We start from the raw sequence: 12,840 nt of genomic DNA, 5'->3' as shown, positions 1-12,840 counted from the left end.
TGATTTGGGAATGCAACATAATGGTATTATTTTGTAACAAGTGTGTCATCTTCAACAATATTATCTATTCCAAAAGCCAAAAATCCATCTTAACAATACGATATATGAAATTTATGATATTTGAACTTTAACAAAATAAAAATAGACTTCTTTTTTTACTTTAAATTTATTTTTTATGACTAAACCAATTGAATTATTTCACTATGATGCTTACTTAATGGGGGGGATTGTTGAATTACAAACTATGATAGTAATCATTTGTAAATTTACTTACTTAAAATATTCTTTTATAGGTTGATACATAAAATATTAAGATTAATTATCATGTGGTGAGAGAAAAGATTCAATCAAATCAAAACTGATGAGCATAATAACTATGATAAGACTCGTGTGACATCAGCTGTCTCAAATAACGCCTTACAGCACCAGCACCTGGTCAATGCAGATCGGAACGTCGACTGAGGCACATTAATACCCCGCTCAAGCTCAAACCTTTATGCTACGCCGACACCAATGTCAGACGCTGCCAGCCTGCCCCCTGCAAGCAGGCAGCTCAGAAAGCAGTAAGCTTCCCGATAAATACGCTCTCGTTCATCAAGAAGAGAGAGGAGAAAAAGATCCCCTAACCACCATCATCTGACTTGAACATCGGAGGGGTCGGGCCGAGCACCCCGACCCGACCTTTGTGCAGGTGCGAAGCCAAAGGTCCTCGCCAGACGCGAAGGCGAGGAGTTCCAGCCCGGAGGAAACGATGACCCCGTCCCGACCACCTCGGCGGATTCGAAGACCGTCTCGAGAAAATCCCCCGTTATCCGGACTTGAACCGAGTCGTGTCGGCCCCGAAGCCACGGCTCAAAGATTGTTTCCCACAACAAATACCGTCTTCACTTAGTCACACACAAAGCATATGTAATTTTACTAAACTATTTGGAAAGACACTCCTTATTGTTATCTATGCAAGTTGGGCATCTTAAATACTTGTGCTCCATCTTGAGAGAGTATCGATGACGGTATTCTATTTACTAAAATCCGATAAATTAAAAGAATGCTTCAATTAAATCGATAAATTACATGATTTAGATTTTACATTATGTAAATATATGGTGTGAAAACAAAAACAAAAACGATGAACATGTAAAAATTAGAAAGCATTTCATGTAGATTTATTTTGACTACGTACATGTAACAGTGTATTCCCCTTAAACGCTTAATGGAAAAAGTACACAAGTACGACGAAAGGAAATCATGAAGCTCAACTCTATTGTGGTCTTCGACACCGCAAGCTCGTCTTCAAGCTGCAGCCATGACGGAACAGATCACAGCCTGGAAGCTGAGAGTGGAGAGCTCGAAGATCGTCAAGCCTTCGTATGAAGGGGAACAGCCTTGCGCCGATGTCTGCATTCCCCTCAGTGTCTTCGATAAGGTCAGTTACGACGTCCACGTGGCCGTCGTCTACGCGTTCCGGCCGCCGACGCCGTCGAACTCCGACATCGAGAAGGGCCTCGCCAAGGCGCTGTCCGAGTACCGGGAATGGGCTGGCCGGCTGGGCGAGGACTCCCGGGGTGAGCCAGTCATCCTCCTCAATGACGCCGGGAGTCGGCTCGTCGAGGTGTCGTCGGACGACGTGCTCGTCCGGACCGTCCTTCTCGGGCCGTCGCCGGCCTTGGTCCCGCTGAGTCCGATCATCAAAGGCATGGAGGAGCTGTTGCAGGTGCAGCTGACGAGGTTCACGTGTGGAACACTGACGGTGGGCATCACGTCGCATCACCTGATCGCCGATGGCCACGCCGCCAGCAACTTCCTCGTGGCATGGGGCAAGGCCACACGGGGCCTTCCGATGGATCCCCGCCCCTTGCATGACCGCGGCGCCTTCATCCCCCGCAACCCACCATGCGTCGAGTACGAGCACCGTGGGGTGGAGTTCAACCCCAAGAAGGCGTCCGACACCGAGAACGTCCCTCTGACGGCCGACATAGTCATCCACAAGGCGCACTTCACCAGAGAATTCCTGGAGAGTCTCAAGGCCATGGCCTCGCTCGGGGCCGACCGGCGCTACAACACGTTCGAGAGCTTGATGGCGCACTTATGGCGAGTGGTGAGCGAGGCTCGCGGGCTGGACGAGCACATCACCACCCACGTCCGCATCTCCGTGGATGGCCGCGCGAGGCTGAGGCCCAGCGTGCCGGGCGAATACTTCGGCAACCTGGTGCTGTGGGCGTTTCCCCGCGCGAAGGTGGGGGACCTCGTCAACAAGCCACTGCAGTTCGCGGCGGCGCTCGTCCGCGAGTGCATCACGAGGTTGGACGACGGATATTTCAGATCGTTCATTGATTTCGCGAGCTCGGAGAAGGTGAAGGAGGAGGGCCTGGAGGCGACGGCCGAGGTGCACGAGAGGGTGATGAGCCCAAACTTGGAGGTGCACAGCTGGTTGAGGTTCCCGTTCCGTGACGTCGATTTTGGCGGTGGGAATCCCTTCTTGTTCATGCCAACCTACACTCGCGAGGAGGGGATGCTGGTCTTAATGCCATCCGCCATTGGAGACGGAAGCATCGAGGTTTACGTGTCTTTGTTAAGACACAACGTGGCCGCATTCAAGCAGCTGTGTTTTCTGTTAAAAGCTAATTTGTAATTTGCATGCGCAGTTTTGAGGGCATTTGCGATACGTCGCTACGCCTAAAATTGAATATTAATGGGAGGAAAAATCTATATTTTAGATATGCAAAATTTCTTTAAAAAACCGCTCAATGTGAAAGGAAGAACTGTATCAAAAACTCAATTTCTTTTCAATTCGATGCAATATTCATTTATTCAATAAAATTTCTTATTGAATGTGTTACGGTAAGTAACTTTTTAAGCCGTGGCCTCGAGGCCGTCGCGGCTCGGTTCGGGGGTCCGGATGTCGGGGATCTCGGGCGGCGTCCCTCGGGGTCTCCCGGCGGCTGAGCTGCCGAGGCGCGCGGGCTGGCCGCGCGCATGGGACCGAGCTGCGCGTGGGGTCGAGCTGCGCGCGTGGGGCTGAACTGCCGAGGCGCGCGGGCTGGCCGCGCGCATGGGACCGAGCTGCGCGTGGGGCCGAGCTGCGCGCGTGGGGCTGAGTTGCCGAGGCGCGCGGGCTGGCCGCGCGCATGGGACCGAGCTGCGCGCGTGGGGCTGAGCTGCCGAGGCGCGCGTGCTGGCCGCGCGCATGAGACCGAGCTGCGCGTGGGGCCGAGCTACGCGCGTGCTGGCCGCGCTCGCGGGGCCGAGGAGCCGAGACCAACCCCAGAAGTCGCTGCTGCTAGTGCAGGTCGGCTGCAGTGGAGCAACCAAGGAGAAGACTAATGTACCGTCATTCCGGGCCCTCCTTCTAGCGCCAATCTGTTACGGTAAGTAACTTTTTAAGTCGTGGCCTCGGGGCCGTCGCGGCTCGGTTCGGGGGTCCGGATGTCAGGGATCTCGAGCGGCGTCCCTCGGGGTCTCCCGGCGGCCGATCACGGTGGTTCGGGTCGGGATGTCGGTTCGGCAAGTCGGGTCAGCGGTTCGGGTCGGTGGTTCGGGTCGGCGGTTCGGGTCGGGAGGCAGCTCCGCCGCAGCTTCAGGAAGAGGCGACACCGTCTCGCACCTGCACACAGGTCGGGCCGGGAGCTCGGCCCGACCCCTCCGACGATCAAATTAGAGAAAGATGTGGAGGGGATTGTGGATGAGGCAGAAGAAGAGCCTCTCAGTGTTTTGTGTCTGAGTGAGTTCCTCTCCCCCTTTTCTCTTTAGAGTTTGAGGGTATTTATAGATGAAGTTTGATGTTGCCTGACGTAGCTGTCTGCAGGGCAGGAATGTACCTTTGGTGGCGTCTGACATTGCCACTAGGGCTGCGTGGGAGGCCGAGCTACTGCAGGGTATGGCGAGCCTCGGGCAGTGTGTCGCTCAGGGGGTTGCTGTCATGGCGTGTCACATCGCCATTTTTACCCCTATCAGAATGTATATATTATTAATCTAATTTTCATTACTTATAGGTTAATATTATAATTGATAAGGATAAAAATGGCGATGTGACACGCCATGACGTCAGTCATGCCTGGACAACACACTGCCCGAGGAAGTCGGCATTAACACCTAACTCAGGCTTGGTTCTTCACGCCACGCCAACCCCATATCAGACGCTATCAGCCTGCCTCCTACAAGCAGCCACATCAGGTAACATCAAACTCATCTATAAATACCCTAGAGTTCTAAACGAACAGGGGGAGGAACACAAGCACAACGCACTTGGAGGCATCTCTTCCTCCAAAACCCTCTCCACATGGCTAACTTGATCGTCGGAGGGGTCGGGCCGAGCTCCCGGCCTGACCTGTGTGTAGGTCCGAGACGGTGTCGCCTCTTCCCGGCGCTGCGGCGGAACTTTCTCCCGACCCGACTTGCCGACCCGACCTCCCGACCCGAACCACCGTGCTCGGCCTTCGGGAGACCCCGAGATCCCCGACATCCGAACCCCCGAACCGAGCCGCGACGGCCCCAAAGCCACGGCTTAAACAGATGCCCCCCGCATCAATAATTATTGAAATAGTCTTTTGTTCCAACTAACGTGCGACTAAATTATTTTATAAGTGCTCCCTCCTTGCCAAGGTTTATTTACGCACGATTTTGTCCTTCTAAAACATGTGAGCTCTAAAAAATACAATTAAAGCCAAAGGAGACTCGACGAACTTACGAGCCCTCTATTCCCATACTCGTGGGATTAAATGACTTTATCATATATAACGATCCGTCTCAAGATTCTTAATAAGAACAAGAAAGAATGGATAATAGTACACTAAAAATAATACAAGCATAACATCAAGAGGGATGTCAGTAATTATCAATACTATATATATATATATATATATATATATATATATATATATATATATATATATATATATATATATATATATATATAAAGAAAAATAGATTATCGTAAGGTTCTGAATTCAATTTTCTGGTTTCATTGTTTATTTTTGTTAAAAAAAATATATTAACACTTAGGCTAATCGTTTTTTTTCCTTCATCTCGAACTACAAATCATATTATTTCGTCCATTGATTTATGATCCAAAATAAGCTTCTGTTCAGGTTAGAAAAACATACAAATAACTTATATTGGTTCAGATTTGACCATGAGATTATTCTAAATATCCTTTGTCGGTCAACATAATTAAATCCTCTTCAGTAACGAAGAAGATAACCTTCCAACGTAGCATAATGGTACTATTTGTCACAAATGAGTCATCTCTAACATTATCATCGATTCCAAAAGCCAATAATACATCTTAAGAATCACATAGACATCTTAGTCACACATCTATATATCCTTTGAGACATAAAAATTAGTTTGTGAAATTTTGATTTGCTCTAGTAAAATTTATGATATTTATTTAGCCTTTAGCCAAATAAAAATAGACTTTGTTTTACTTTAAATTTATTTTTTATGACAAAAACAATTGAATTAATTCACTATGATATTTGATGAATTTTACTAATTTTTTCCTCAATCAAATATAATTTTTACTCTCGTGGATGATTTTTGTATGAACACATGAATAACTCTCATGAGTTTTAAATTAGGCTTTTTTTTTTTTTGACAAATGATGATCTAAACTAATTGGGTATTGCGATGCTTATTGGGGGGTTATTGTGTATTTTAATATGTTACTATTATGTGAAAAATATTAAAGCTAAAATATAAAATTAAATAATAATATATCTAAATTTATAATGTATACTTTTTTGACGTTCCATAGAAAATCTTTATTTGACCTATAAGTACATCGTTATCAAATTCGAAAAATATAGTAATATCAATTTGTAAGGAAGACTAAACTTGTCTTCTGCTTTCTTCTTATCTTTCATAGGATTGCTTTGATCAATAGATTTAAGGATAAAATAGAGAATATCTATAGTCTTTTATTGACTGGTTAACATGGTTAAGGGGAGATATAAGAAGATTTGTAATCTCTCAATAACGTCACATATTTATATATTCGTGTATCAATGTATCCATGTATCCGTATAGCTAGTTATTCGTACCTTATGTATATAGTCCCTAGGAGGTCCTACCTATTGATATGTAGTAGTAGAGGGCCTAAAATAAGTAATTAGAAGAGTTTCTCTAATCAAGATCATCTCGTAAGTAATCATATTATAATTGAACTTTTTTTATATTGATCGATAATCGTAATCAGAATTGAATCATATCTATAATATATTTTACCTAATTATACAGGACCATATAATCTAACATATTGAACTCGACGATAATCACTTTATGAATTTACTTGGTTAAAATATTTTTTTACATAATTTATACTATACGTTATACTTTGGGTTCTGCAAAACTGTATTATCACATTACTCATATTGATAGCAAACCTCATCTTTCATAAATACATAAAATTAATTATCATATGGTAAGAGAAAAAAATTCAATGAATCAATACTGTCTTCGCTTAGTCACACATTCAAAGTATAGATAATTTTATTAAACTATTTGGAAATACATTCCTTAACGTTACCTATGCAAACAACTTGAGAGAGTGTTGATGATGGTATTATATTTATTAAAATATGATAAATTAAAAGAATGATTGCATTAAATCGATAAATTATATGATTGAGATTTTGATGATGTAAATATATGGTGTAAATAAGAAAAAACGATGAACATGTAAAAATTAGAAAGCATATCATGTAGATTTATTTTGGCTACGTACATGGAACGGTGTATTCCCCTTAAACGCTTAATGGAAAAAGTACAAGTACGATGAAGGGAAATCATGAAGCTCATCTCTTTTGTGGTCTTCGACGCCGGAAGCGTTTCTAATTGACCCTTGGGAGTACTGCAAGGAGCTTCTTCAAGCTGCAGCCATGACGGAACAGATCAAAGCCTGGAAGCTGAGAGTGGAGAGCTCGAAGCTCGTCAAGCCTTCGTATGAAGGGGAACAGCCTTGCGCCGATGTCTGCATTCCCCTCAGTGTCTTCGATAAGGTCAGTTACGACGTTCACGTGGCCGTCGTCTACGCGTTCCGGCCGCCGACGCCGTCGAACTCCGACATCGAGAAGGGCCTCGCCAAGGCGCTGTCCGAGTACCGGGAATGGGCTGGCCGGCTGGGCGAGGACTCCCGGGGTGAGCCCGTCATCCTCCTCAATGACGCCGGGAGTCGGCTCGTCGAGGTGTCGTCGGACGACGTGCTCGGCCGGACCGTCCTTCTCGGGCCGTCGCCGGCCTTGGTCCCGCTGAGTCCGATCATCAAAGGCATGGAGGAGCTGTTGCAGGTGCAGCTGACGAGGTTCGCGTGTGGAACACTGACGGTGGGCATCACGGCGCATCACCTGATCGCCGATGGCCACGCCGCCAGCAACTTCCTCGTGGCATGGGGCAAGGCCACACGGGGCCTTCCGATGGATCCCCGCCCCTTGCATGACCGCGGCGCCTTCATCCCCCGGAACCCACCTTGCGTCGAGTACGAGCACCGTGGGGTGGAGTTCAAGCCCAAAAATGCGTCCGACACCAAGAACGTCCCTCTGACGGCCGACATAGTCATCCAAAAGGCGCACTTCACCAGAGAATTCCTGGAGAGTCTCAAGGCCAAGGCCTCGCGCGGGGCCGACCGGCGCTACAACACGTTCGAGAGCTTGATGGCGCACTTATGGCGAGCGGTGAGCAAGGCTCGCGGGCTGGACGAGCACATCACCACCCACGTCCGCATCTCCGTGGATGGCCGCGCGAGGCTGAGGCCCCGCGTGCCGGGCGAATACTTCGGCAACCTAGTGCTGTGGGCGTTTCCCCGCGCGAAGGTGGGGGACCTCGTCAACAAGCCACTGCAGTTCGCGGCGGCGCTCGTCCGCGAGGGCATCACGAGGTTGGACGACGGATATTTCAGATCGTTCATAGATTTCGCGAGCTCGGAGAAGGTGAAGGAGGAGGGCCTGGAGGCGACGGCCGAGGTGCACGAGAGGGTGATGAGCCCAAACTTGGAGGTGCACAGCTGGTTGAGGTTCCCGTTCCGTGACGTCGATTTTGGCGGTGGGAATCCCTTCTTGTTCATGCCAACCTACACTCGCGAGGAGGGGATGCTGGTCTTAATGCCATCCGCCATTGGAGACGGAAGCATCGAGGTTTACGCGTCTTTGTTAAGACACAACGTGGCGGCATTCAAGCAGCTGTGTTATCTGTTAAAAAGCTAATTTGTAATTTGCATACGCAGTTTTGAGGGCATTTGCGATACGTCGCTATGCCTAAAATTAAATATTAATGGGCCGAAAAATCTATATTTTAGAGGGAAAACTGTATCAAAAAGTCAATTTCTTTTCAATTCAATGCAATATTTATTTAATAAAATTTCTTATTGAATGGGACTAAATGACCTACCATTTTATCCTTTTAGAACATATGAGTTTCAAAAAATATATTTGAGGTTAAAGGAGACCCGATAAATTTATAGTCCTTTGTTCTTATACTCTTCAACTAATATGAGACTAAATAACCTTATCATATATGACGATCCATCTCAAGATTCTTAATAAGAACGAGAAAGAATGGATAATAGTACATTAAAAATAATACAAGAATAACATTAATAGGGATGTAAGTAATTATCAATGCTATATATATATATATATATATTACAAAGAAATCAGACAAGAATAGATTATCGTAATGTTCTGAATTCAAATTTCTGGTTTTTTATTTTTGTTAAAAAAATATTAACACTCAACTAAAGGCAACAGTTATAGGCCAATCGATTTTTTTTTCCTTCATCTCGTACTACAAATCATATTATTTCATCCATTGGTTCAGATTTGACCGTGAAATTATTCTAAATATCTTTTGTCGGTCAACATAATTAAATCCCCTTCAGTAATGAAGAAGATAACCTTAGGAAGGAAACGTAGCATAATGGTACTATTTGTCACAATGTGTCATCTCGAACATTATCATCGATTCCAAAAGCCAATAATACATCTTAAGAATCGGATATATGACATAGACATCTTAGTCACACATCTATATATCCTTTGAGACATCAAAATTAGTTTGTGAAATTTTGATTTGCTCTAGTAAAATTTATGATATTTATTTAGCCTTTAGCCAAATAAAAATAGACTTCGTTTTACTTTAAATGTATTTTTTATGACAAAACCAATTGAATTAATTCACTATGATATTTGATGAACTTTACTGATTTTTTCCTCGATCAAATATATATTTTACTCTTGTGGATGATTTTTGTATGAACACATGAATATATTTCATGCGTTTTAAATTAGGCTTTTTTTTTTTTTTTACAAATGATGATCTAAACTAATTGGGTATTGAGATGATTATTGGGGGGTTATTGTGTAAGCATAAGAACTATTTTAATATGTTACTATTATGTGAAAAATATTAATACTAAAATATAAAATTAAATAATAATATATCTAAATTTATAATGTGTATCTTTTTTTTATGTTTTTTAGAAAATCTTTATTTGATCTACATGCATATTGTTATCGGATTTGAAAGATATAGTGATGTCAACTGCAAGGAGAACTAAACTCATCTTCTCCTTTTTTTCTTATTCTTTATAGGACTATTTTGATCGATAAATTTAAGGTTAAAATCGAGAATATTTATAATCTTTTATTGATCGGTTAACGTGACTAAGGGGAGATATAAGAAGATTTGTAATCTTTCAATCACGTCACATATTTATATATTCGTGTATCAATGTATCCATGTATCCGAATATCCAGTTATTCGTACCTTATGTATATAGTCCCTAGGAGATCCTAACTATTGATATGTAGTAGTAGTGGGTCTAAAATAAGTAATTAGGAGAGTTTCTCCCATCAAGATCATCTCATAAGTAATCATATTATAATTGAACTTCTTTTATATTGATTGATAATCGTAATCAAAATTGAATCATATCTATAATATATCTTACCTAATTATACAGGATCATATAATCTAACATATTGAATTGGACAATAATCACTTTATGAATTTACTTGGTTAAAATATTTTTTTTACCTAATTTATACTATAGGTTGATACTTTGGATGTTGCAAAACTGTGTTACGATAACGAAATGATATTACTCATATTGATAGCAAACCCTATATTTCATAAATAATAAAAATAATAAATTTAATTATCATGTGGTGAGAGAAAAAAAAATTAATGAATCAATACTGTCTTCACTTAGTCACACACTCAAAATATATTTAATTTTATTAAACTATTTGGAAAGACATTCCTTCCTGTTATCTATGCAAGTTGGGCATCCTCCAACTTGAGAGAGTGTTGATGATGGTATTATATTTATTAAAATATGATAAATTAAAAGAATGATTGCATTATATCGATAAATTATATGATTCAGATTTTGCATAATGTAAATATATGGTGTAAAAAAAGAAAAAAAAACGATGAACTTGTAAAAATTAGAAAGCATATCATTTAGATTGATTTAGATTTGGTACATGTAACAATATATTCCACTTAAACGCTCAAAGTACAAATTCAACGGAACGCAATTGTGAAGCATATCTCTTTCAATACAGAACGAGCTGAGCTCTGCGTGCCAATTTAAGCTCTCCGACATCGGCTCCGTCAGACTACGAGCCATTTGCATCACAAGGTTTGGGAAATAGAACAGAGCAAGCGTTTCTAATTGACCCTTGGGAGGACTGCAAGGAGCTTCTTCAAGCTGCAGACATGCCGGAACAGATCGAAGCCTTGAAGGTGAGAGTGGAGAGCTCGAAGCACGTCAAGCCTTTGTATAAAGGCGAACCGCCTCGGGCCGATCTCTGCATTCCGCTCAGTGTCTTCGACAAGATCACTTGCAACAACTACATGGCCGTCATCTACGCCTTCGAGCCGCCGTCGCCGTCGAACTCCGACATCGAGAAGGGCCTTGCCACCGCGCTGACCGAGTACCGGGATTGGGCTGGCCGGCTGCGTGAGGACGCCCGGGGCGAGCCCGTCATCCTCCTCAATGACAGCGGGCCGCGGTTCGTCGAGGCGTCGTCCGACGCCGTGCTCGACCGGACCGTCCTTCTCGGGTCGTCGCCGGCCTTGCTCCCACTGAGTCCGTGCATCAAAGGCGCGGAGGAGCTGTTGCTGGTGCAGCTGACGAGGTTCGCTTGTGGAACCCTGGTGTTGGGTTTCACGACGCAACACCTGATCGCCGATGGACACGCCGTCAGCAAGTTCCTCGTGGCATGGGGCCTGGCTACACGGGGCCTCCCGATGGATCCCCGCCCCTTGCATGACCGCGGCGCCTTCATCCCCCGTAACCCACCTTGCGTCGAGTTCGAGCACCGTGGGGTGGAGTTCAAGCCCAAGAAGGCGTCCGACACCGAGGACCTCCCTCTGACGGTCGACATAGTCATCCACAAGACGCACTTCACCAGAGAATTCCTGGAGAGTCTCAAGGCCAAGGCCTCGCTCGGGGCCGACCGGAGCTACAGCTCGTTCGAGAGCTTGATGGCGCACTTATGGCGAGTGGTGACCAAGGCCCGCGGGCTGGACGAGCACATCACCAGCCACGTCCGCATCTCCGTGGACGGTCGCGCGAGGCTGAGGCCCCGTGTGCCGGGCGAATACTTCGGCAACCTGGTGCTGTGGGCGTTTCCCCGCGCGAAGGTGGGGGACCTCGTCAACAAGCCACTGCAGTTCGCGGCGGCGCTCGTCCGGGAGGGCATCACGAGGTTGGACGACGGATATTTCAGATCGTTCATAGATTTCGCGAGCTCGGAGACGGTGAAGGAGGAGGGCCTGGAGGCGACGGCCGAGGTGCACGAGAGGGTGATGAGCCCAAACTTGGAGGTGCACAGCTGGTTGATGTTCCCGTTCCGTGACGTCGATTTTGGTGGTGGGAATCCCTTCATGTTCATGCCAACCTACACTCGCGAGGAGGGGATGCTGTTCTTAATGCCATCCGCCATTGGAGACGGAAGCATCGAGGTTTACGTGTCTTCGTTAAGACACAACGTGGCCCCATTCAAGCAGCTGTGTTATCTACTCGACTAGCTGAGCTGGTTAGCAACAAACACGCCAGCTTCCTTCCTCTGTTGTTATCATGTTACGATCTCCAAAAGGGGGAATGAATCGCAGGTCATTAAGGGCTGACCACTCCATGTTAGGATAATCTACTACAACATCAAAAGACGAAGCAGTGATAGCAGCTAATGACATTCGTATTAGCTGCAAAAAGCAAAATATCTGAATAAATATTTTGGATCGAGCAAGATCATTCAATCCCTTTGTTCAAAAGATTTACAGCGTGGAGTGTGTCTATTTTGACCCATATATCAGAGCATTCATTCTTTTAAGTTGTTAAATTTACTATAATATCTATCTCATAATTCTATTTGTGCAATCAGTGCATTTCTTAGCTACAATAACTTAAGTAAAATGCATCCATTAGTGTTCTTAGTACTCGATAGAAAAAAATATTTCTCTTAATCATAGTTTGAAGTGTGATAACACACTCACCACGAAGGATAAGCTTCGTTGAGAGATTAAGTTTTCAATCATAAAATTTGATTTGTGAACTCAAAATATATTATAAATTTAATTTTTTATTATTGATGATGTAATAAGTAATTATTTTATACTCTTGTAAGAAATTACTCCTCCAACTAATATAAATATAAATTCTGAAGTAGACTTCGTATTATCGAGATAATTTATAAAATTCAACATCTGAATATCTTATTACTTTTGTTAGTGTAAACAACTTTTTAGCCGTGACCACGGGGTCGACGCGGCTTGGTTCGGGTCCGGATGACGGGTCGTCGATTCCTTCGGGAGGAGATTCCTGGCCAACGCGCCCGGAGA

General features: G+C 44.3%; 3 protein-coding genes across 3 annotated transcripts; all 3 read left to right on the top strand.

Annotated features, from left to right (window-relative positions):
* Positions 1–1,303: 1,303 nt before the first annotated feature.
* LOC135645678 (agmatine hydroxycinnamoyltransferase 1-like) lies at positions 1,304–2,629 on the top strand. The gene has a single exon (XM_065164312.1). It carries the CDS (start codon positions 1,304–1,306, stop codon positions 2,627–2,629), a length of 1,326 nt encoding a protein of 441 aa, XP_065020384.1.
* A 4,246-nt stretch (positions 2,630–6,875) lies between these two features.
* Positions 6,876–8,195, top strand: LOC135645677 (agmatine coumaroyltransferase-2-like). The gene has a single exon (XM_065164310.1). The coding sequence runs from the start codon at positions 6,876–6,878 to the stop codon at positions 8,193–8,195; it is 1,320 nt and encodes a 439-aa protein (XP_065020382.1).
* Positions 8,196–10,713: 2,518 nt separating this feature from the next.
* Positions 10,714–12,030, top strand: LOC135645676 (agmatine coumaroyltransferase-2-like). Its single transcript, XM_065164309.1, has one exon. It carries the CDS (start codon positions 10,714–10,716, stop codon positions 12,028–12,030), a length of 1,317 nt encoding a protein of 438 aa, XP_065020381.1.
* The last annotated feature ends 810 nt before the right edge of the window (positions 12,031–12,840 follow it).

This window comes from Musa acuminata, chromosome BXJ3-8 (genome assembly GCF_036884655.1).
Source record: "Musa acuminata AAA Group cultivar baxijiao chromosome BXJ3-8, Cavendish_Baxijiao_AAA, whole genome shotgun sequence".
NCBI lineage: Eukaryota > Viridiplantae > Streptophyta > Magnoliopsida > Zingiberales > Musaceae > Musa > Musa acuminata.
The sequence above is the reverse complement of the archived record's forward strand: the minus strand, read 5'-3'. Positions and strand labels throughout refer to the sequence as shown.

Excerpts from the sequence above, each read along its gene's own strand:
- LOC135645676 (XM_065164309.1), top strand. The coding sequence starts at position 10,714 with ATGCCGGAACAGATCGAAGCCTTGAAGGTGAGAGTGGAGAGCTCGAAG.
- LOC135645677 (XM_065164310.1), top strand. The coding sequence starts at position 6,876 with ATGACGGAACAGATCAAAGCCTGGAAGCTGAGAGTGGAGAGCTCGAAG.
- LOC135645678 (XM_065164312.1), top strand. The coding sequence starts at position 1,304 with ATGACGGAACAGATCACAGCCTGGAAGCTGAGAGTGGAGAGCTCGAAG.